At 31.7% G+C, this 23,090-nt stretch overlaps 2 protein-coding genes across 4 annotated transcripts in view; one reads left to right on the top strand and one right to left on the bottom strand.

Moving 5' to 3' along the window:
* LOC148235843 (zwei Ig domain protein zig-8-like) overlaps positions 1-6,798 on the bottom strand; it is a 106,050-nt gene extending 99,252 nt beyond the window's left edge. Inside the window, exon 1 of one of the 2 annotated variants that reach the window (XM_088184099.1) lies at positions 6,288-6,798. In XM_088184099.1, coding sequence (XP_088040225.1) covers positions 6,288-6,375 — 88 coding nt within the window. In that variant the 5' untranslated portion in view covers positions 6,376-6,798. The remainder of the gene's footprint in view (positions 1-6,287) is intronic. The other variant, XM_088184100.1, reaches the window with a different exon arrangement.
* Positions 6,799-18,349: 11,551 nt separating this feature from the next.
* LOC148235842 (uncharacterized) lies at positions 18,350-21,939 on the top strand. 2 transcript variants are annotated; one of them, XM_088184984.1, is made up of 5 exons: positions 18,350-18,446; positions 19,902-20,180; positions 20,584-20,710; positions 20,786-20,880; positions 20,956-21,939. In XM_088184984.1, the coding sequence occupies exons 1-5, from the start codon at positions 18,422-18,424 to the stop codon at positions 21,543-21,545; spliced, it is 1,116 nt and encodes a 371-aa protein (XP_088041110.1). In that variant the 5' UTR covers positions 18,350-18,421; the 3' UTR covers positions 21,546-21,939. The 2 variants fall into 2 exon arrangements, with proteins under 2 accessions (XP_088041110.1, XP_088041111.1); XM_088184985.1 differs by having other exon boundaries at positions 18,350-18,509.
* Positions 21,940-23,090: the final 1,151 nt, after the last annotated feature.

Here is a 23,090-nt window from a genome sequence, read left to right as displayed (position 1 = left end):
TGTTTTTAGAATATTTTTATGAATAAAATTTATTTAAATATTTAAGGATCAATTAATAAATAAAAGCATAAAATCAGTAATTCAAGATTACCATTAATAGCTTACATGCTTTAACTTTAAGCTCATGTATTACACGCAACTATGAATTGCAATACCAGTATTACCATAAACGGCAATACCGATATTGGGGCAAAAATCGACCTTCCGAATATATTTTTTTCTTAAATCCGTACATTTTATTTGCTGAAAAATATATCTCCGAGCCTTAGAACTACAAAAACGACGATTCCCATATTGCTTGAAAGCAGAAACGTAGAATAAAATAATGCTTATTGTACGTGTCCTACCTAAATATTGTTACCGACGTAAGATATCAATGTAAAAAAATATTATGCAATATTTATGTATTTACGTATTCTATAATATTTACATAAACATGTACAGCTCAAATATAATTTATGTTACTTTTAACATAAGTAGAAATATATAAGTATACGAGAGAGATATCTTTCAAAAATAAAAATTATTGAAATATTTTATAATAAAAGTTTTTAGAAAAAAATATATCGTATTTATTTATTCGTAGTTATTTCGGAAAATCGTGATTTCTTTAAAATAATAAGTAATATAGAAATATATTTCACTGGAATTAATCAGCAAGTGGTTTTAAAAATATTTTTTCCGACAATATAGTAGTTTACTTTTTATTAGTACTCGTATACAACAGTGTATAAAGTATTTTTAGAAGTACCTGAATGTAAGGAAGATTGCTTAAAAGCTTCCTATATTTTGAAACACGAAATATGCATTAACAGTCAAACTGATAATCAAAGTCGAAATTTGCCCTACTTATTTATTATATTTCCCAAGAAAAAAATATGAAGACAACAATAGTTATTACATATTTATTTAATAATTGCAAATAAAATGTTGCGACTCTCGAATATTTTGATATTTTCGTAAAATTCGCAAGCATGTATTAACATTCAACAATACACAATTTAAAAGCATAAAATTATAAATAAAGCATTCAGTTCGACTTTTTTTGTTCTTTCTTATTAAAAGTGATATCGTGATCAAACCTATATAATAAAAATTGTATTACGAAACAAATTGTCAACTTTATAAAATGATTGGCAAATAAAGATCGAAAAATTTAAATATAAATATAAATGTACAAGTTTTTAGTCCAGACAAATAACAAGTTGAAATAAAAGATAAGCTTCAGCGAAATATAAACCAAAATGGTGAGAAATGCTATATTGTATTTCAACAAATACAAAAATCAAGAGGGAAATTTACATTTAGCATTTACTTATTATTATAAAATTTGGTAACGCTAAAATGATGACTTGATAAACATAATATGTTACTTGGAGACTCGTTTTAATTTTTTTCTGATATAAAATTACCTAAATTCGTTATTTTGTAAAAGAGTATTCAACCACCTGCGCCTATAGTCACAATTTCGACATCACCATAACGACCACTTGAATAACAAAAAGAGAAATTTTCCACACATCAGCAACCCGTTACGAAACTTTAGACTTTACACGTCACATATTGGAAAATAAAGGAGATCTCAACAGCACAACAAACAATACCTTTGATTCTGCGTATATTACCATTCTTCTTCGAACTCTCTGGTTATTGAAACGTTAACCACAAACGTTAATGAGAAGACGCGCGCCAAAAACAATACGTTCGACCTAGCGTCTATCACCATTGTTCTTTGAACTCCCTGATTTTTGATCGCTATAGTAGTCATCTGAACTTATTTTGCAAGTGGTACACAGGCAGAGGATAACCTGCCATTTTAACTATGCTGTCGGTCCCTCACTATCGCGAGGTACCGCAGCTTCCGCCTCAAACCCGACCTTCGGCCTCAAACCCGAAAGTGGTGATCCCGATATGATTCAAAACCCGAAAGGTAATAAATCAAATTATGCATTATAAATAAACCATAACATCTTCATGGAATGTACTTTTCCAGATACCGTATATTATTTTATATACTCTGCATCTATTTTTCAAGTGCATAGTGTTCATTGGAAATTACTTTAATTAAAATAATGTAATTGAAAATTACGAGCAGATGTTGTATACTAAAATCCATATGCTGCCTGTTTTTATTTAAATTTAAAATAAACAAAAAATCAGGCAGTTTACGGAATGCTAGAGGGGGCGTGACAAATTTACGACAAGAGTTCCGGCGTCTAGTATATATGTTCTTTAATTTATATATGTGTTTCATTTATCGCCCATTTCCCTATTAAATAATCACCCAAAACGACACAATTTATTTATAAAATCTCAAAGCATGCCACCATCAAAATCCACCACGCGATTCGTTTTTACACAATTAAGCACTAAACAACGCCAAAACAAACGCATTTCAATTACGATTCATACACTATTCGTGCGACCCTCGCGTGATTTAATGACCCGTTGTAAAGTCCCAAATATACGCTACGTATATAATGTAATTATAGTTTTAGCGTTATTTTATATTTATTTTTCTCTCCCCGAAAGCATTAACATACCGAATTATTTTATTATTATTTCCATACTCAAGGACCAAAATTTTAATTTCGGGGACTGCCCCGCGAATCGGCTTTTACGACCCAAGATAAATCATTCTGATCTGGGGACAGGGAGGTTATACCTAGGTACAGAAAAGCTACTGAACTTTGCATATTCGAGTAATTGCCCACCCGAATTGTGACCGTGATATTACTATTTATGTATATAAAGACACAAATATTTGAGAATGCATTTTTATAAAGGCCACTGAAACATATGGAAACAATAATTCTGTCAAATATATATTTCGAGCTATCAAAGTCATGTTTGAAGCTTTCGTAACAAATGTGATTATTGTTAAAAGAGACAGCAATTCATATTTTATTATTCCTATAATATATACGTACAATAGAATGTATTTATAAATCATATTGTGCAATAATGCACATAAAACGATAAATTTGTATGTATTTATAACATATTATTTTCGACACTCGGGTCTAGGACTAATTTTCTATTTTTCTATGGATACGGTTTCATTTTTTACGCGGTTTTATGATGAACGTAAATTGGGCGTATTTTATATTTTAATGTTCAAGTTTCAAATTTAGACTTTTAGTTTGTTACATATTTTTTATTTTATCATTACTAACATTATCACATTTCTTTCTTGCGCTACCAGCTACGTTAAATATTCAACGTTTGCTAAATAAGCAATAGAATGTAATAGAACTTTCCTTTTTCTTCAACACAAAGGTGAATGAGTTTCGTTTTCATTGTTATTTCGTCCCAGTCTATTACAATTCCTTACAACATCCAGAACTTTGAAGTCTTATTGTAGGTTGCATGATAATTTATCAAAATATTTTCCCGAGTTCCTTATGTCTATACTACCTATGTATAGAACAAGTCACCGAGCTTCCGTCAGTTGTTAATTTGTGATCACCAACAGAAAATGTTTGTTTGTTTTTATTATTGCTGTTTAATGATAACAAACTATATTCAATTTAGACAAATCTATGTAAGACATGTATCTAAAACTCATATGATAATATTTCAGTTAACATACTGCGTAATAATGTTATGGGAATACATGTGTATATGTTTCGATTCTGCCCACTGAAATAATCAGAACACATGTTTACTTCAAATGCCTCCGGGAATATTTAACACATATTGACATTGGTTGTTATTGCATACATTTCATACTGATGTTGATTTTTTGCCATTGTTATAAATATTCTAGGAATTTGTTTGGTTAACAGTAAATATAAAAATAACTTTTAATGCATTCATATGATACAACAATCCGATGAAAGTAAAACTTTTTTATGAATATGACTTTTATATCGAGTTAAAATTAAATTGTCTATAAATAGACAAAATAATAGAATTACTTTAATATCAAATGCGATATGTTATAGCTAAGGTACACGTATTCCAATATCGAAATTTAAGGTAAAACTTTCACTCTTTCAACCCGCTTGGGATCAAAATCTATCAAATAAACTATATATTCCAAGGTCGTGTGACGTAAGTACACGGGATATATAATACAGAATTATATTTATAGATATTTGGAGTTCTTAAATATTATATAAAATATACTATTCTGTTAAACATGTAAAATAAGTATTTCGCTGGTCCTTCGAAGTTTCAGTAAAAGTCAAGATCGCACGCGAATAAAAAAAATGTAACTTCTTTACAAGATGAGAAGTTAACACCCGGTAAGAATGAATGCAGATACAATCAAAAAATATTATTTGCCTAAAAATCTATGATTATTAACTATTTTTTTTCGCATTCAAATGAATGTATCCGTTATCAAAACGAATTTAACCACCCATAATATCAACAAGCTAACAAATCACTATCCAATTAATTTTTATAATAAAAAATGATTATTAAAATTTCAATACAGCATTATGCGATAGTTTACCATATAAGTTATGTGAATACAAAGTCTCCGATTATTTTATCCCCTCAATATGTTTACACTAAATATGTCGAAGCTACATCATGTAAAATTTAAGTTTTAATCCCGCAGGGCACTTTTTTATTTTATACATTAATGCTATTTCTATTTTCATACTAATTAATAAGCGAACAACACAGCTCTCATAAATCAATCTAATTATAATAACCTAAATTAAATGGAAAGTAAATATTAATCAAGCTAAGAAAAGTTATTATATGCACTGCTCGCAGATGTTACTTAACTCTAGCTTTTAAAATTAAAATAATTAAGAATCTGAGCCATAATGTATTATTAGGCTTGCTGCCATTGCGACTCTAAAACCGACGCTTAACATTACATAAAAATAAGCGAGCTCAAATTGAAACACAATGTGGCGCTATTCACGAGAAATATTAATTTAAGATCTGCCGAGGGTATTGTGAGGTGGTGGTTCGATAAATTTATACTAGAGATGTTAGCCTTGAAAAAAAGACCATAAAAAAATTCTATGTGCTGTTAATAAATAAATATTGAGAGACATTTTTGAAGCTAACAACACAATAACTTTTTCGGACACTCGCAGTACTTATAAATTGCTCTTGCAACTATTTCACGATATCTAGATTCAATTGGAAAGATAAGAAATATATACAAATGGGTACCGCAGGAACTGAGTGAAAGGTAAAAACATCGCGTTTCACAGTATGTTCTTTATTATTAAAATTATTATTATTTATCGTTCCTTTTTTAATATGCGAGACTTACGACAGAATTACAATGTAGACAAAGTGAAACATTGCATATAAAATTAACTATAGAACATCTCATTTTGGTAAACAGACTTAGAGCGATATGCAACATGATAATGCGAGACCTCATACTTCACTAATTGCTGTTGTAAAATTCAACGAATTAGGATTGAAAATCATCCCCATATTATCTGACCTTTCCTCTGCAGATTATCACCTTATTAAACATTTAGACTTATTTCTTCGAAATACAAAATTTAATATTTAGAATTTTATTATAAAAGCCTTTGGTTACTACAAACCTTTAAGAATTAAATTTTTTATAAATGAGATTCATTATTAAATCGTTATCAGAATACCATTTTTTTAAATTGTTGTTAATAATAAAATTGTAATTAAAAATATTTTTTTTTTACATCCCACTAAAAAAGTTAACAATTTCATATGAAATAAATACTTTACTTCATAATATGCAGTTTTATATAAGTTTTGTTCTTTTTTATACTTAATATTACACAGCCAAATAAAGTTTAAAATTGAATAAAAATTATTAATATTTTTAAAAAAAATCTAAAATACGTTTTTTAAAATACTGGCATTTAAGCCTTATTCTTAACCCATTACTACAAAATAAAACTTTAATTTAAATATAAATAAAAAATGCCTAAGCAAATCTTGCTTCAGAGATATTTTACTTTTATTAATTTTAATTTTCTCTTACTAACTTTTATCATAAAATCTATAAAAAAAATAATGTTAAAGTATATATTATATAAATATATATGATATTTTAAGTTCGCAAAACATTTTTAATTTGTGATTATTTTTGTATACATATACATATAATTGTTATGTTAAATTTGCTAAAACATTATTTCTCATTTTAATTAAATTTTGCTATTTTACAAAATAATAAATCAATTACAATAATGCATTTGATATAATTATTTAGTTTAGATAAGCTTCCCCAACATCATACATTTTTTAATGGGTGTACATGCATTTTTTTTTTTGGCACGCCATAACATATGAAGATTTATCTCAATTTTTAAACTCACCTAATGTGGCTATCTCGCACAAGATGACTATGCAGAATATAACGCCTTCACACAAGCTCATTCGAGCAACCCTGTGCATTTTATCCATCCTTAATTAGCAAAATTTTACCAGAGGGGGAGTCATTTAAGAGTTCGGATCAAAACATTGTTGCGTTTGATGAAAAAAACAACGCCCACTCGTTATCGCCTTTCACTATTTTAAATTCAAACATTTTTTTCACTTTTTGAATTAAGTTTACTTTTATATTAAATTAATTATAATTAATTTAATTCGTACGTTGGTCACAATATTTTGAATTGTTCTTAGTTCACATTTTTTCCGTATCACGTGTTCGTAAAGTCGCGCGTGTTTCAGAACGTTTATTTATATTTTTAAAAGTCGAACTGGCCGCTAGATTTGTTGTTACGTTCGGCGAGAGGTGGGGGGGCACGCGAAAAAATTCCGGTCAGAAGAAGAGAACGCGCACATGCGAGAGCGACCTCCGAGGGCAACGGCTGAAAAGAAACTGTCTGGCTGTGGGCCAGCGGCGGCTCGAAAAGGAGCCGCGGGGGGCTGAATGAGATTACGCAGGCGCTTCGGCGCCCACCCTTACGAATCTTATCCGAATAAATAATAAAATCGCCGCCGATTTTCCAAACGAAAAAAGCGCCGAAAGGTCGCCATCTTTATTTGCATTTGTTACACCGCATTATATCGAAAAAACGCTAGAATAGCTACGCAAAAGTTATTCGGCGCTAGCTCGTGTGCGCTATCGTAAATAAATTAGCGCGGAAAGCGGCGTGGCGCAATCTTGTGCGTTATTAAATCATGATAAGCGCGACGCATTGCGCATGCGTAATATCCGCTGTCATTCGTGCGTCGTAACCGCCCCCGCGATTATTTCAAATGTGGCCGCCATTTGCGGTCTAAAGAGCTAAAGTTGTGCGACCAGCGACGAAAAATTTCCGGTGCGCCTTTTTCGTGTTTCTTTTATAACTACTCATATAAAAATAAATGATTGCTTAATGTAGTGTATATTTAAAACAAGTACATATATTGCTTTGCGTAAAATGGGGGCCCATTTTAAATAAAATAATATACCTTGCCACCCCCTCCATCCATAAAAAATATCAGATATCTCTGAACTTTTTTTTAAATAAAATAGCTTTATTTAAGTAACATAATTAAGTAGTTCCCCTCCCCCCTCTTAAAAGCGTAGAGACAGTGGATTTTAATTTCTGGTTTTGAGTATCTTATTAAACAAATAATCGCTTCTACAAAATCCGTTAAACGAATCAAAAAAATATATTTTTTTGTAATCTAAAATACATTGAAGATGTAATAATAAAATACTATTGTATTGTAAATAAAAGCATTATGCAACTTGGTAATAAAAAAATAATGATTTTAAGAAAGTTTGAATATTTCAAGGTTAAATATATGTATATACATATATATTTGTTTTAATAAGTTTTTACCGGATTTATTCAATCCGTTACTTAGCTTTTTGAGATGTGAGGATTTTCGTATCGCGCCTTATCTTACTCGCATCTTGTTTGCCGACGTTTCGACCATCGATGTTGGAGTTATCATCTTGGGCGTAATTTTGACCTTATCTCAGCCACCGCAGACTCTTGAGCAGCGTCGTTTTAGATTCGATTTTGTGTTTTATTATTTTTTCGTTTGTTTGTTACTAAGGGCAACAAGTGCATTAATTTTCGAATTGGCTTGCTTAAATGACTATATATGTATAAATGTTATTAAAATTTAATTTAACTTTGTTTAAAATCGGTAATCAAATATCTGAAATTGATTTTGCGTCGTCTCTTTTATTTAGTACTATTTTTATTTCGATTTCAATTGCTTCTCTATATTTTTTTAGAATTGCGTTCTTAATTTTAATTAAGAACGCAATTTTCACAAGGTGCGCGCCATAATATATCCGTCGCCTTGAGAAGTTATAACCTGTACATTCGGGTTATCCTTAAAACGACCGTTTCTGGCCTGCCTAAACAGCCAACAGAAATTGGATTAAAAAAGTTCGTCACCTTTCTGTAATTGGATCGTATATATGATCGTAGATATGCGGCGTACTTTTTGACGACTGCTAGATCCACGGACACCACTCGCGGAACTTCAGACGCGCGTGTGCCTTATCACTTTACTTGTGTAAATATGTAAGAGCCGCTACAAAAATATATAAAATAATATGAATTTAAATATTAAAATTATTGATTTTCGTAAACTTATGTATAGTAATCCAATACGCGCAGCGTTGCCACACAAAATACTGTACTCAATTTCGTAAAATGGCGTTCTAATATTAGCACGTATCAAATAACGAATTTATTTATTTGAAGTCTAACATTCGGTTTACTTTGCAATGTAACAAACGTGAATTTTTTAATATTCAGTAACACAATTCTTTGCTTTGTACATATTTGGTTTCTGATGCATTTAACACTGAACGAAATCTATTGTTAGCGGCGAAAATAATAAAATAATGTGAAATATAATTAACAACTTTGCAGATAGACAAAAAAATGAAATTGAATTGAAGCAACATCAAGCGCAATGCACCTTTATATATCGTAACAGCTGAAATATTCTGATAAAGCCGAATTTATACGTTTCACTTTTGACTTTTATCTTTGATAAAGCATCCAAGATGAATAATGTAAACACAAAAGTGAATCATACACTCCGAGTGTTCATCCGCGATGAATGATTCTAGACATTCAACGTTCATCGGGAATGAAATAGAAGTGAATGTATAAAGCAGAGGTGGGGAACTTGGGGTCTGGCCTGCCAAGGTAAGCAATCGCTAGCGGTACAAACCCGGAAAAGCAGTTGCGAGTAGAAACATTAATAATATCGCACCTCCCCAAAAATATACAGCTCCAGCCATCATATTCAAAAAAGCCAGAAAAGGGCTCCCTGGGTATTAGTGCGACGCCCGGGTCTGATTTAATAGAAAAAGCGCTAAAAGAAAAATATATTTGTTTGACAATTTCCTTACATTTTGCTCAAGTTTTTGATAAAGTATGCCACAGAGGCTTAATTAAAAAACTAAGCAGTATATTACCGAAGCAATATGTAAAATTAAATCACCATTAACTTTTGCTCTATCATCTTAATATTTACTACGCATCTGAATTAGAATTGCATGAGAGCTGAGCCCTGAACTCGCATCCAATGAAGCTAACGCCAAATCGACACGAATAACACTATATGTCGTAATAAATTCAGCCGCTTCCACTTATTTCGTCAGATCTGGACAATAGTTTAATTTCATCTTCGAGACGTCTTAAAGATTTTTCAATGCAGCAAGTATATATATTATAATATTCATTAAAAGTCCAGATTTTCAACTCGATAACGTAAAAATAATTAATAAACTTTTGTAATTAATTACTTAAAAATAAACGAGTATGCATATTACAGTCGTTAATATATTTTTTATGCAATGAGCTGTTAGCGTTTACCAATAATTAATTAAATTCAGGCACAGGTCTCGTGTGTGTGTGTGTGTGTAGTAGGGGCGTCCGTATTGTTTTGCCGCTGTCAGCTATCGCCTGCTATGTTACTGTTCAAAACCATTAAAAAACAATATTTACATTTTTCTTCCCATACAAATTAATCTCGCATATTAAAGTTTAAAAAATATATTGATCTCCCACAATACGAGTACTGCGGCAGACGTGCGATGTATAGTATAAATCCTTGAAAAAATATATTCACTTAACTTTTTACACAACGCGTCAATTTACAACATGCATCCCTTAATAAAACTTCAGAAGTTTCTCGCTTCAGAAGTTTCTCCCTATTTTCCTGATCAATAAATTCTACAGATTAACTTACCGTTACTGTCATACACAACAATCTTGAACTTTTATATAATTATTTGATATAAACAACTATAAACTTTAGAATTTCTCAATAGCTATACATAAGACAGAGATTCACTCCTCCCCTTTCGTAAGAAGAAAAATAATATACAAATAACGAAAAACACATTTTTTTGATATAACAACATAGTCACGCTCTTTTGTTATTCGCTTTGTAAAGAAACAAAACTGTTTTTTCGCAAGTTTTTTTCATGTTTTCTTTTTGGAATAATAAAATATTTTTTTAAATGAAAGGGCGCTTTTCGTACGTGTTGTTTGAAGAAAAATATTTCATAATTCAACTCGTTTTTTACCCTCTCGTTTCCATCTTACAGCGTTTCCATTTTGCAATTAAAATACGGAATAATAAATTAGTTTTTGACATATACCTATTGTACTTTGACTATCAAAACGAAACTGCACGAATCGCCTACAATTTAACTCGAATAAAACGAATCGAGCGGACGCGAGTTTAATTTAATTTTTAAACCGCGAAACGCAGTCAATTTCATGGTTTACTTTAACACTCGCATGAGAATAAATTTATAGTGCACTGTAACCGACGATATCGAACTTATTTATGTCGTGGTACATTTTAAACTTTAATAATTTCTATCCCAGCTACTTTCAAATGAACATTAACCGAGTCAAAACGAAGTTATCTTTTTAATTAAATTAAATAATAAGAAAAATATATAAAATTTTACTTATAACCTTTCAGAGTACTTAGCGGCAAACAACTTTCTGTATGAACTATGGAAATCATATGCCAGCGTTCCTAAAAGAAAGGCGCTGGAATACGAGAACGGCATTTTAGCGACCTGCCCATAACCGCAAAAAAATCTTATAATATATTTACGCAATAAAAGTGAATGTTTCTATACATCGAAATCATTCAGATCGGTCAAGGATCAAGGGAGAGTTGGATAGTTGATCTCCTCCCTTTTCCCTAATTGTATATAAACCGTAAAACTTCAAATATTTTTTTATTTTTTTATGAATATAAGCTTGTGTGCCAAACACCGCAACCGCACAAATATTTGGTTATGTTGTTAAGCATGACAAGCGAGTGATATGTCTCTGACTATTGACTTGAAAGACAGGGGCTCAAATCTAGATTTTCCTAATCTCTTGGATGAATATCGCGATGAGCAATTAAAATCGAGCTAGGTCGCACTATTGAAAATTAACTAATAATGAACTAATTCAGCTCATAGATAATATCTTACATGTATTAAAAAAAAGGGAAATTTAGTAGGTCCCTAAAGGTTTGTAGGGACTGTATCCATTTTTCCTACAGAATTCTTTAACTTTGCACTACTACCGAAGCTTCACGCGATTATTTTTAAAGACAACAAATACAAAAAATAGCACCTTAGCACATGTTTTCACTTCTATGCATTATATGAAAAAGTTAATTTTCTAGTTTAATAATAAGTGAAATCGTTTTGCGACATCCCGTTGTTATAATATAGTCGTAAGAATACCCACAAAAATTCAATTATGGTCCAACTTAAGCCTAATATGTATATCCAATAAATAGAGGTACCAACTGCACTGCCTCGTAAGCTCTCCGTCCGCATTTCAGGAACTTGCGGTATGCCAAGACCTCTTAAAATCGAAGATATTCGATATAGAATTCCCCGCTAATATTCAAGGGTTGGTATATAGATCTAGAAGTTAATAATATTACACAATAACCTAACAATATTATTTTGTGACGATACTACAGATTTTAAATTGGATAAGTTAAAGTCCATATTATTTTTTAATCAATTAAAAGTAAATTATACTTACGTTAATTAATTGATACTTACATCTAATCCGATAAAGCAAATTGATTTAAATAATAAAAAGTGCGTAGTCGACGTGACATAAATTCTACCTGGGTACTTCTACAAGGGAGGTTTTATATAACGAAATGAATCTTTCTATATATTATGCCAAGAGGTAGATCGCCCGTGTGCGTGGGTGCAATTCAGAATGTTTTATTGTGCTAATAGATTTTCAATAATCAAATATAAAACATATATAGATAGCTACCCTTATGAATTACATAAAATAATCTAAAATTCTTACAGATTCAATAAATTTTATATTGCGAAATAATATTTTACAAACATATACGACAACTTAATTTATATATTATATATGAAAATTACAAGCCGATTTACGAATCCGGTATTAGTTACTTAGAACCTTCTCTATAATATATGTATATTGTCTATGACTTAAGTGTTTTTATTCTGATAATATTTTTAGTATATACTATAAATACGTGAAGCTCTCGAAGCCTTTTCATGTCTTCAAAGAATCCAGTCGTCTCCGAAGATCAGGTTGAACTCTTGATTTTGGACGTCGTATGTTAACGTGAAGAGGGAAGCGGAAGTCTCCGCCAGTGTTCGGCGTAGCTCCACTTTGTGCATGTTTGGCTCGTTCAGTGAGTACTTAGGAACAACCTTAATAATCAGTTATGAACTTTTCTTATACGAAACATAATGCAAATTTAAAATTGGTTATAGACTGTGAGACACTTTACTCAGCACATGTTTTTTTATTATAAATACCAATGATCATCACAAAAATTGAACCCTTGTTAGTTCAAAATGTCTTCTTGACTAGACCAGATCTATTAGTCAATTCAGAAGCGGTTAGTCTTCTTGATCTTCAAAGCGTCATCTGGGTTGAACTCTCTTGAAACTGGTAGTTAACGTGGAATTTCTGATAAATGTTCGAAGTTAAGTTCAGAAGTGGTCCGAAAAATGGGAAGAGTCCAACGTCTCGACTAATCCTCAATGATATGAGGAGAAATTGAAATGTTTGTTTTTATTAGACTGTGGCGACCACACAAATAGGTCCAGATTTAAAAAGGCACTTGTCTCATTGTTAAGGACCGTGACCATAAACGTTCATGCATTAACAATAAGACAAATATCATGGCACAAGAGGGATTTATTTTTCCCACACAACACGAGTCGTTAAGAGAATCCCTTTGTGACAAAACGGACCCGATAAATCACCACATTGCGAACCCTTTCCGAACAATTCGAAAGTCTGGACAAGCAAGCGTGCAAACCTTAAAGAATATAAGCCCGGACTCCGATGAGGAGAGTGCAGACGGTCTGATGCAAAAGACGGCCGGAGACAGTAGAGAGCCAGCGACGCATCGGTTGGAGACAGCTGAGAGACGCAAACGAAGCACCCAGCCAGAGAGAGAAGATCTACCAACAGCCATCCGGAGGAACCAACCACGCGCCCTCACCGACAGACCAGAAGATCACTCCTGGAACTCCCGAACCACTCGCCGCACGCAGCCACAAGAGCCCTGAGACATTACCACCTGCGCCACTTTCGCCGCAGTTGGGAGAAACGTCACGCCGTAATCGTCCATAGTCGAATATGAATATAACTTAATAAAAAGTCCATTTAGATTTACACAAGTCTCATTGGTCGCGAGGTCAACCACCCTTAGGGCTACGCCCTCTAAAAGACTATCTACCTTTTATTTGAGAATGTATTCGGCTCGGTGGTAGTGAAACTGTACCTGTTTGCTCGGAGACGATATTTTTTCTAACGGTTTTTGTATACGGTTTTAACGAGTTTTTGTATATAAATTTATTTGATTTAATTTCTTTACAACAAACTTATTTTATTTAATATCTTACTATATATTCTTATAGTTTTACAATAAACCATTTAATAAAACTTGGGCTTAAAGTACATGTGTTTTGCTGCAAAGTGACAACGATCGATCAAAAATGCCCGTTCAACGGTTCCAACGATCATAAAACTGCACTTCGAGTGTCTTGAAAATTCACCGTGCTCGCCAGATCTAGCCACCAGTAATCTTTATACCACAAAGAGGCGATGAGTTATCCATGCACTTTATAAGCGCTGTAAAAAATATATTTAATGTCATGAACACTACATAAAAAATAGCATTTAACACCTGTGTCATTTAAGAAGTCTCTATTAAATCTGGTGCTGAACCAAAATGGTTTGCCGATGGAAAAATTGAAGAGTTCTTGGGGACTGTATATCACTGCGGACGGTCTACAAATAGGGATTGCAATAATACCGGCATTACCGTGAGAAAAATAGTCAATACCGGTATTACCAGCATTGACATTCTTATTATTATTTTTAATAATTAACCGAAAAAATACTCATTTTTTGTCAGTTACGATTATTCTAATGAACCTTATGAGAAAGGAGTGAGTAAAAAATTGTAAATCTGTTTTTTCCAAAATGCGATATTTTTTAAAAGCATATTTATATTATTGTTGTATTTTTGCGACTTCTTTGTATTATTTAATTTTAATTATTGAACATTTGATGGTTATTTTAGATTATCGCAATAATATTTATTTTCAAAAGATTTATCTCTCGTTTACATATTTATTACTACTTATTTAAAAATTAATATAATTTGAGTTCTAAATATTTATGTAAATATTATAGAATAAAAAATACGTGAAAATAAATATGCGATTTTTTTGTGTGTTGTGTTTTAAAAAATCAACTTTTTGTGTACTTTCAATGATGTTAGATAATAAAAAGCAATAATATTTAGGTGTAACCACAACAAAAAATTATATTTATTTACTTAAAAAAATATAACGAAAAAGGTTTTTTCTTAAAAAAAACGTAAGCTTCGCACAATTTTTTCAAATACGTTTTTTATTTAAATATAATTATTGAAACTTACTTATTGCTAATATCTAATGTTTAGTGAAGCATATTCCGTGGACTATTTGTTTAAAAATATGTCTGAATGAAGATAAAAATGTAGAAATAGAAGAAAGAACTTCGTGTATGCAATACCTGCTTTTGTTCTCACTTCGCCAGCCATCCCTATCATAAAAAAGGGCGCGGGCATTTCTCTGTTACATAACCGAATTACTGGGAACTGCTATATACCGTTAGATTTTTCTGAGAAAAAGAGAAATGTATTCCTCTTATGCTTACACGTCACGCATATACTAAAAAAAAAATATCGATCATGTTAAATTCAATTTTTTAAATTTGCGCCGAAATATCGGCCAGTGGGATTTTTTACATATGTAGATGGGTCAATATTTCGGCTTTCTTGAACTAAAATGGATAATATCCTACCCCGATAAAACTACTTAAGTGCCCCTACAATGAGCATTATTACATTTTACGCTTTTGCTTTATATAGGCATCGTGGTTCTTGTAATTCTAATACCGGTATTACCGGTATCGGTACTACCGGCATTTTTATCCCTAACGACAAGTACCATGGACGATGATAATGTAAGTAATTATTCTATTACTTATAATTTTATTAAATATTGTATTTCTTTTATCAGTTGACTTGATTTCGTTATTCCAATAGAATTGAAATTTCAATAAAACAAGATTGTTGTTCATTATATTTACATTTGCCAAATAATACATATACATACATAATTGATAATTTAGAACTTATTATTATAGAAGTAGTCGGCAAATTCTTCTCTGATCTCTAAAGTAGTCGATGTTGCATGTCTAGCTATGCTGGGTAAAGGTCTTATGGCAGATTTCTTTGAAATATTTTGTCGCCAAGATCCTTCTTGAACTATTTCTCCATTGAATATAACGTCAAAGCTTCCTGGAGGAGTGTAGATATTTCTGGAGTGCTCACTTCTCCTTAACAAGTTATGTAATAATATGCAAGACAATGTAACTAGTGAAGCCTGCTCTAGTTGAAGTTCCATAGGTTTTTTAAAGACCCTAAATACTGATGACAATACACCGAAAACGTTTTCTACAATAAAGCGTGAACTAGAAAGTCTACAATTAAAAGTTCGTTGTAATGAACCCCTGTCATGATTCTCCGGATAGGGCGTCATAACATGTGTACTTAAGGAAAATGCTCCATCACTAAGGAAAACGTAAGGCACGTTACTTCTTCTTCCAGGAAGTGGACAGTCAGGTGGTAAATTCAAATCTCCTGTCATAAGTTTTTTCCAAAAGATACTATTTTGGAATACTCCTCCGTCACTAATTTGTCTTGGAGCATCGACGTGGGCATATATGAAATTGTAATTGCAATCAACGACAGCTAATATGCTAAATTTATTGTTGTGATAACGATTTTGAGAGCTACTGCCAACTGAACCTTCTAGCATAACGTGTTTACCCTCGATTGCACCAACACAATGTGGAAAGTTTCCTACAAATCCCTCTTCTATTGCTAGCCATTCTTCTGGTGTCTGCGGCATCTAGACAAAAATAAAATGTTTCGAATTACTATGTTGATTGCATTACTAACATTACAGTAGCTATTAATAATAAGTAATATCTAATAATAAAGTTTCCATTCTAGGCATTACCGATACAATCGGAGGAACAACACCATAATGAAACAGAAGAACCTGGGACCAGTGATGACGAAAGGCAACAAAAATAAAGGCAAGCCGATGAAGTAACTCAACTCAATACAAGTGCGATGCCAAGAGAATTTTCTGTGCCTACTACTCACCAAGAAAAGCGACCCCGACTAACCACTGAAATTGATGGTACAAGGTACCAAATACAACACAATATGTGACATTAACAAAAGAAGCAGATGATCGCGAATTGTATGAAACTGGGGAACTATTCCATCCATGAAATACATCTCCTAATGTATGAAATTGTGGTCCACTGTGGTCCAATTTATTAAAATAAAAAAATTAAGCTTCTTACATATTATTTACATATATATCGTTTATTTAGGGTAGACTCTATACTCGGTTATATAGCATTCACATTAAAAAATTCAAAACAATATTACGACTTACAATAAGTGAGAATCGTATGAAGCATATCTAAACCAAATTTTGCCCAACAAAAGCAATAAAATCGTTAACGTAGTACTAATAACACGGTAAATTGGGAACGTGCTATTTGGGTGCGTGTTGTTGGGCTACTAGAAAATACTATTTTTTTGCGTGTGTGATGAATAACCTCCTTTTGGCACCCAAATAGCGCGTCCTCAATTCACCGTGTTATTGGGGGGCTCTATTGTATATTGATAGAAGTATCTCTGAGTAACTAATGAAATAAAGTATTGTAAATTTTACAATGAAATAATTAAAATATTTTCAAAAAGTAGAAAATATTTTCAAAAAGTAGAAAATATATTGGGCATGATATATGTACATACATATATGCCTTTGGCCTTCTAAATGTTAACACCCCGAAATGATCAAAGCATCCTACAGACGCACTGTACTTAATGACGAATACAATGAGCACAAACAAATTACACTATAGTAATATGAAAAGTTGAATGAATAAAGATATAATTTGATATACCTTAAGTTCTTCCTTGAAAACCGTGTTAATTGCTTGACACACCTCTGTGACAATCTTAGAAATGATCGAACTTGAAATCTTGAACAAAAAATGAAGACTTCCGTAGCTATCGCCAGTAGCGAAAAATCTCAGAGTTACAGCTAGACGGATTTTGGCTGATATCGGCGTTCTAAGTACAGTTTTTTGTTTTTCAATCATCGGTTTAATTTTGCTTAGTATATAATCGAAATCAATTGGGGACATTCTGCAAAAATTAGAGAATCCTCCAGAGTCTTCACAAAGCATTTCCATAACCGTGTTTTCCATACTTTGGCTGAGAGAAAACAATCAAAAATTATTAATAATATTAATAATTAAGATATAGTTGAATAGTTTCTACTTACATGGTTCTGTTGCGGTGACATGCTATCATCCAACATCGTCTAGGGCGAGGTTTTTTTACAACTTTTGCGCGAACAGTTTTAAGATAGTTGTCAACGCTTACCAAGTGCATAGCGGATGCCGCTACAATCGCAACGACGTCGTCCATTCGCCTCGTTTTAGTGAACTGAAACACAAACACAAACGAGCTGCCGACATGCGAATGACAGATCGATACTTTACTATTGCCAACTTAAAAAACTAATCTAACCATCTGTCAAAATAATTCTTATTACCGTTTAATATAAATTCTAGCCGCTTATAACCTAACCTAACCTCTTACTTTAAATTAAATTCTGACTACTATTAATATTTTTAAAAAGATATACTATTTTTAATAAAATAAATATATTATTTTTTTTTAAATGTATAACTTATATTTTGCTTTTAAATTTCAACTTTCGTTTGATTATCTGATAATATTTTTCAAGTGACACTCGTATTTTATTTTTTCTATGGCAACACTGGTTACTTCGACAAGCAGCCGTCGCCTAGTGTTTGTAATACATCTGTCAAATAGTTGATTCTTCTGGCGACGAACGATGGCCGCTGCCACGTCTCCAGAAAGTAAATAAAACATCTAAACATACTGATTAATATATTTAAAGCGCCATAGCCATAATTTGTAAGGTATTATGGCCAAAATTTTCATTTACAATAGTAGCATATATTTTCTTAATTGCCTTTTCCATCACCGAAAAATCATTATTTAATCGTAATAAACCGAATTTCAAACACTTCCACATCTTCCGTTTACTCTATTGCTTTTTTCCAATATTTTTTCAATGTTCTTATAAGCTTCAATTTCATATCGATCGTTATACTATTTACCAACGTGATTTATTTTTCATCATAAATTTCGTCTTTAGTTTTGTTATTTTTACGTATTTATATAATATATTTTTTTATTTGATTTAATGTAAATGATTTATATAGAAAATAATATCAATAAATTAAAGAGTACCAAATAAATGAACATAACAAAAAATAATATATAACAAAAAAATTGTAAAATAAAACGTTGAGAATCACACATTTTTTTCTATATAAATATAAAATAATAATAAATAAATAACAATAGAAATAATTATGAAAAATATTTTTCGAACAAGTTTGCTTCAATATTATTTATTTGATTACTATTTACTTGTCTATTGTTATTTATAATTATTTGCGTTTTACCCTAAAATGTATGATGTAGCTTGATAAAAAATGTCCGACGAAATTTATCACAGCTGTTATGCTACACAAACCTCTCAGAAATAGTAAAATCGGTTCAGAAAATATGATATGAACCTTGATGAGAATTTAGCTTAAAACGTTTAGAAAGTCTTCTGAGAAAACAACTTTTTAAACAACACGGGAATTAGTGAACAACCTTATGCTCACAGTATAGAGTGCTTAATCATCTGAATACAATGAGAAATTATAGAAGCTTGTTACATAGATCTCTCATAAGCATATGCATCGCACTTACTCGGATCTACCATTTTTTACCTTAATTGTCACAGAAGGTTAAAATAGTTTTTTATGTAAATAAATATCAGAAACAAATCAAAATGTCAAACAATATTTTTATCCTCGAGAGACATTATTTGTGTACGTCTAAATTTTGGTTCAAAACATGACTGCATTTAATTCAGGAATCTGTAATTCTCTCGTACTTGCTACGACTTCAAGGTCCTTTGAAGTTAGCGTGTCATGCTTCCTCTACACTCTCTGGAAGTTACCGAACCAAAGGTCTACCGAATACGGTTGAGGTCGCCAAGACATTAGAGCGGGCAGACCCGAGCTCGACCGAAGTAGCCCCGAATTAACACATTATATTTTCCGTCCTTGCCCAACCATGGCCTACTTCCAGAGAGTGTGGAGGAAGCATCAGACTTATTGTACTTAAAAACCCAGGGACAACATGATAAAGTACCAAATGTTATAGTTCCATTCAAAATTTAACTCGATAAAAAAGAAAGTGCTGGTTGTTTACTTAGTGTGACATTTATTTAATCAAGTGTTTTGTTACAGAAATATGGATCAAGTTCTTCTCGGACGCGGGACTGCCTTCTGGTATCGGCGCCACTTATGCGTTGACATTCATCGAAAACCGAATACAGATGAACATGCTTTTAGACTTAAATAAGGAATACTTAAGAGAGATGGGCATAACTTGTATGGGCGATGTAATTGCAATATTGAGACACGCTAAGCAAGTACACGAAGAAACGGCGAGGAACAGAGTTTTGGGTAAAACTCCTAAGACGCCTATTATAGCCGTGACAAGACCCACTCCAGAAATCACAACCTGTAAGCATTTATTCAAAGCGAAAAGTATTTTTTTCTCGAACTAGGAAACGCGACTTTCGCCAATGTAGATATTTATAACGTTCTATTATTTAAAAATTGTTTGAGTTATGGAATGTTTTGTGATGTGCAAAATGTTCAAAATGCCGTATAAGTTTTCTGCACTTTTTTTATAATAACGCAATATTTTCTTCAATAAAAATAGCTTATGTACCGCGAGCTGAAAATATGTACCACACAACACTAGCAGTGAAGTCAGCAATACACTATAATATTATTCTTAGAAATGGTTGATTAATTTATGTACCATTACGTTTGAATAACATATAATATTTGTAAAAAAGAAAATTGAATGGAAGCTCTGCTTTTTAACATTCATCATATTTCATCAATTTATTATTTACAGTGCCATTAAAGACTACTATTAAATCATCTAGTGAACAAATGGATATGTCCATTAAAGAACGCTTAGCTATTGCAAAATCACACGTTATAAGCAATAAAAGAAAGATGCTCCCACACAATGATAAAAAGTATTTTATTTATTTATTAATTTTTACTTTTGTATTTCAAGAGTACGTAAATAACTTTGTGTCGACTAATTTTAGCGATAGCGATGACGAAGTTCCGAAAGTTTCTCCTAATAAAATGCAAAGAACTATTGTAAATCAACAAAAATTGCAGGAAACAAGGAATGAAAGTGGTATGTAAAATTATAATTTATTATTGCAAATATATAAACCGTATCCAATTTTTAATACTATATTTACTTTTACAGTTTTTGAAAAATCAGTTTCGGACGTATTCAAACGCTTAGGTTCAAGTGAATTAATCAAACCAGATACCACTACAAATATGAAGCCTGATTCGACTCAAATAAATAAACCAAAAAATATTTTTGCAAGACTTGGCGGAAAAGATATAGTATCTGATATATCGACTGACAATTTTATAAAAAAACCGACTCAACAGACTGTCGTAATGAAAGCATTATCACAACCGTCGTTAGCTTCAAAAAAGTTAATCATTAACAGCAACGGAGCAGTCAGAACCTTAAGACAGGTTCCAATGAGAACGATGCAAGCCGATAAGCAACCGATCAGCGTCAAAGATAAGTTGACAATGCCGACATCGCAGAGAAAATCCGTTAAGTTTTCTCCTCTCGTGGATTACAAATTAATAGAAAGCAGAAAATCTGAGCTGCCCGTTCAAAAGACTTCCGTGGCCAACATCGTCATGACACAAATGAATAATAAAAACACGGAACAGAAAAGTAACGTAAAACTGCGCCTAGGCAATAAGACTGTAAACAACGGTGGGGTATTTAGTCGATTGGGAGTCAACAGTTCGCAGCATCAAGTCTTATAAAAAAAAACATTTAACTTGATTTTACCTTTAAAAATTAATTTTGGCTTTGTAATAGTAGTAAAATTATTTCTACTTTTTTACACATTAATTATATTTATAAAATTCGTCTGAATCTCCTAAAACAATATTTAAATCGTAAATTTATTCTAAAAAAATTAATCTGTATAAGATTTATTTTTGCTAGTTAAGAAAATTAAATATGTCTAAATTTTATGTACTATATGTACTCGACGACATGTTACAAAAAATGTATTTATTTTTAAAAGTAAAATATTTTGCAATAATAGCACTTTAAAACGTTTATGAAGCTACGCTAATATCTTGTAATGTTATAGAAGCGTATTAAATCAAAAATATGCAATATAATGTAAATAAATATAATTGAGTTTGTGAATACCGTGTATTATTTATAACTGTTATGTTACTGGGTGCAAAGAGTTAGACAAATGCATCTGTAGGGGTTTTAACAATGGCCATCTAGAGAGCTGCCTAAACAAAACATTAGCGAAATACGAATTACCAGAATACTTACAAAAGCAGTCAATTATCAAACCCTTTTTCATAAGCTACAAGATACGTCTAGAAATTATACTCATGTATTCATTTTGAATAAGCATTGTTGTACATATCCTTTGTAATTATTCAACAGTCGCCTCCAATTTGCCTCCTTAAAAATTACACTTTCATTAAAAGGATAAATCTAAGGCAGAGCAAAACAATAACGCGACTATTGATAAATTAGCCTCCTCGTCCAATTTTCTTAAAGGATTATTAAGAATGTGATACTAAGTTATTCGCCACCTGCATTTTACTGTACATATAAGCAGGGCCAGTTCTGGGAATATGCAACCGATTCACTCGCGTATGGCCCCGTCCTCAAAATAAAAATCAAATATAAACAAACGTTAATATTATTTTTATCACAAAATGTGAAATTACAGTTCGTATAACGATATTTCATTCTCCTAAAAAACACAATGAAATCAAAAGTGTGTGTTTTGACATCTCACACTTTGTATATCTTTGTAAAATGCATATACCTAGACAGTGCCAGCCTCGCTCTCCACCGTCGATTTTGTGTGGTCCTTGGAACCATTTGTGTAAAAAAAACAAGGGCCGGAACAACTTGAATGTGTCGTTTCTATTAATCATTCTTTAACTTTGTCTTCGTCACAATAACTTTGGAAAATACACAAAAAACTATAGCCCATTAAGACACGCATGTTCGATCCTGTGTTTTCCTCTCATTGTCCATGTTTCGGAAATAGCATTAGTTTAGAAATTTCAACATACGTCGATTATTAGCAGTGATTCGAAAACTTTTTATGTCGAGCCTCTTTTTAAAGTTAGCAATATTTGTACTAAGAAATAAATTTATTAAGAATCAATAAAGTGAAGATTTCTTAGTCGCTATATAATATATAGTTCTAAAATGTATTATTTTTATATTGGAAATTACAAACGATTTTTTCATAGTTTGTGTTGTCTAGTTAATCTGCACAATGTATAATATATGCAATTAATTGACTTGTGATTTTGAAGAAT

The sequence above is a fragment of the Plectrocnemia conspersa genome, unplaced genomic scaffold (genome assembly GCF_051122295.1).
Source record: "Plectrocnemia conspersa isolate PC_06_02 unplaced genomic scaffold, ASM5112229v1 ptg000004l, whole genome shotgun sequence".
Classification (NCBI taxonomy): domain Eukaryota; kingdom Metazoa; phylum Arthropoda; class Insecta; order Trichoptera; family Polycentropodidae; genus Plectrocnemia; species Plectrocnemia conspersa.
Note: the sequence above shows the minus strand (reverse complement) of the source record. Positions and strands in the feature narration are given on the sequence as shown.

What these genes read in the sequence shown, in the direction of transcription:
- LOC148235842 (XM_088184984.1), top strand. Translation starts at nt 18,422, where the DNA reads ATGGCCGCTGCCACGTCTCCAGAAA. An exon ending in CGCTGCCACGTCTCCAGAAA is followed by an intron (nt 18,447 to 19,901) that starts GTAAATAAAACA and finishes GTTTTGTTACAG; the next exon opens with AAATATGGATCAAGTTCTTC. An exon ending in GGAAACAAGGAATGAAAGTG is followed by an intron (nt 20,881 to 20,955) that starts GTATGTAAAATT and finishes TTACTTTTACAG; the next exon opens with TTTTTGAAAAATCAGTTTCG.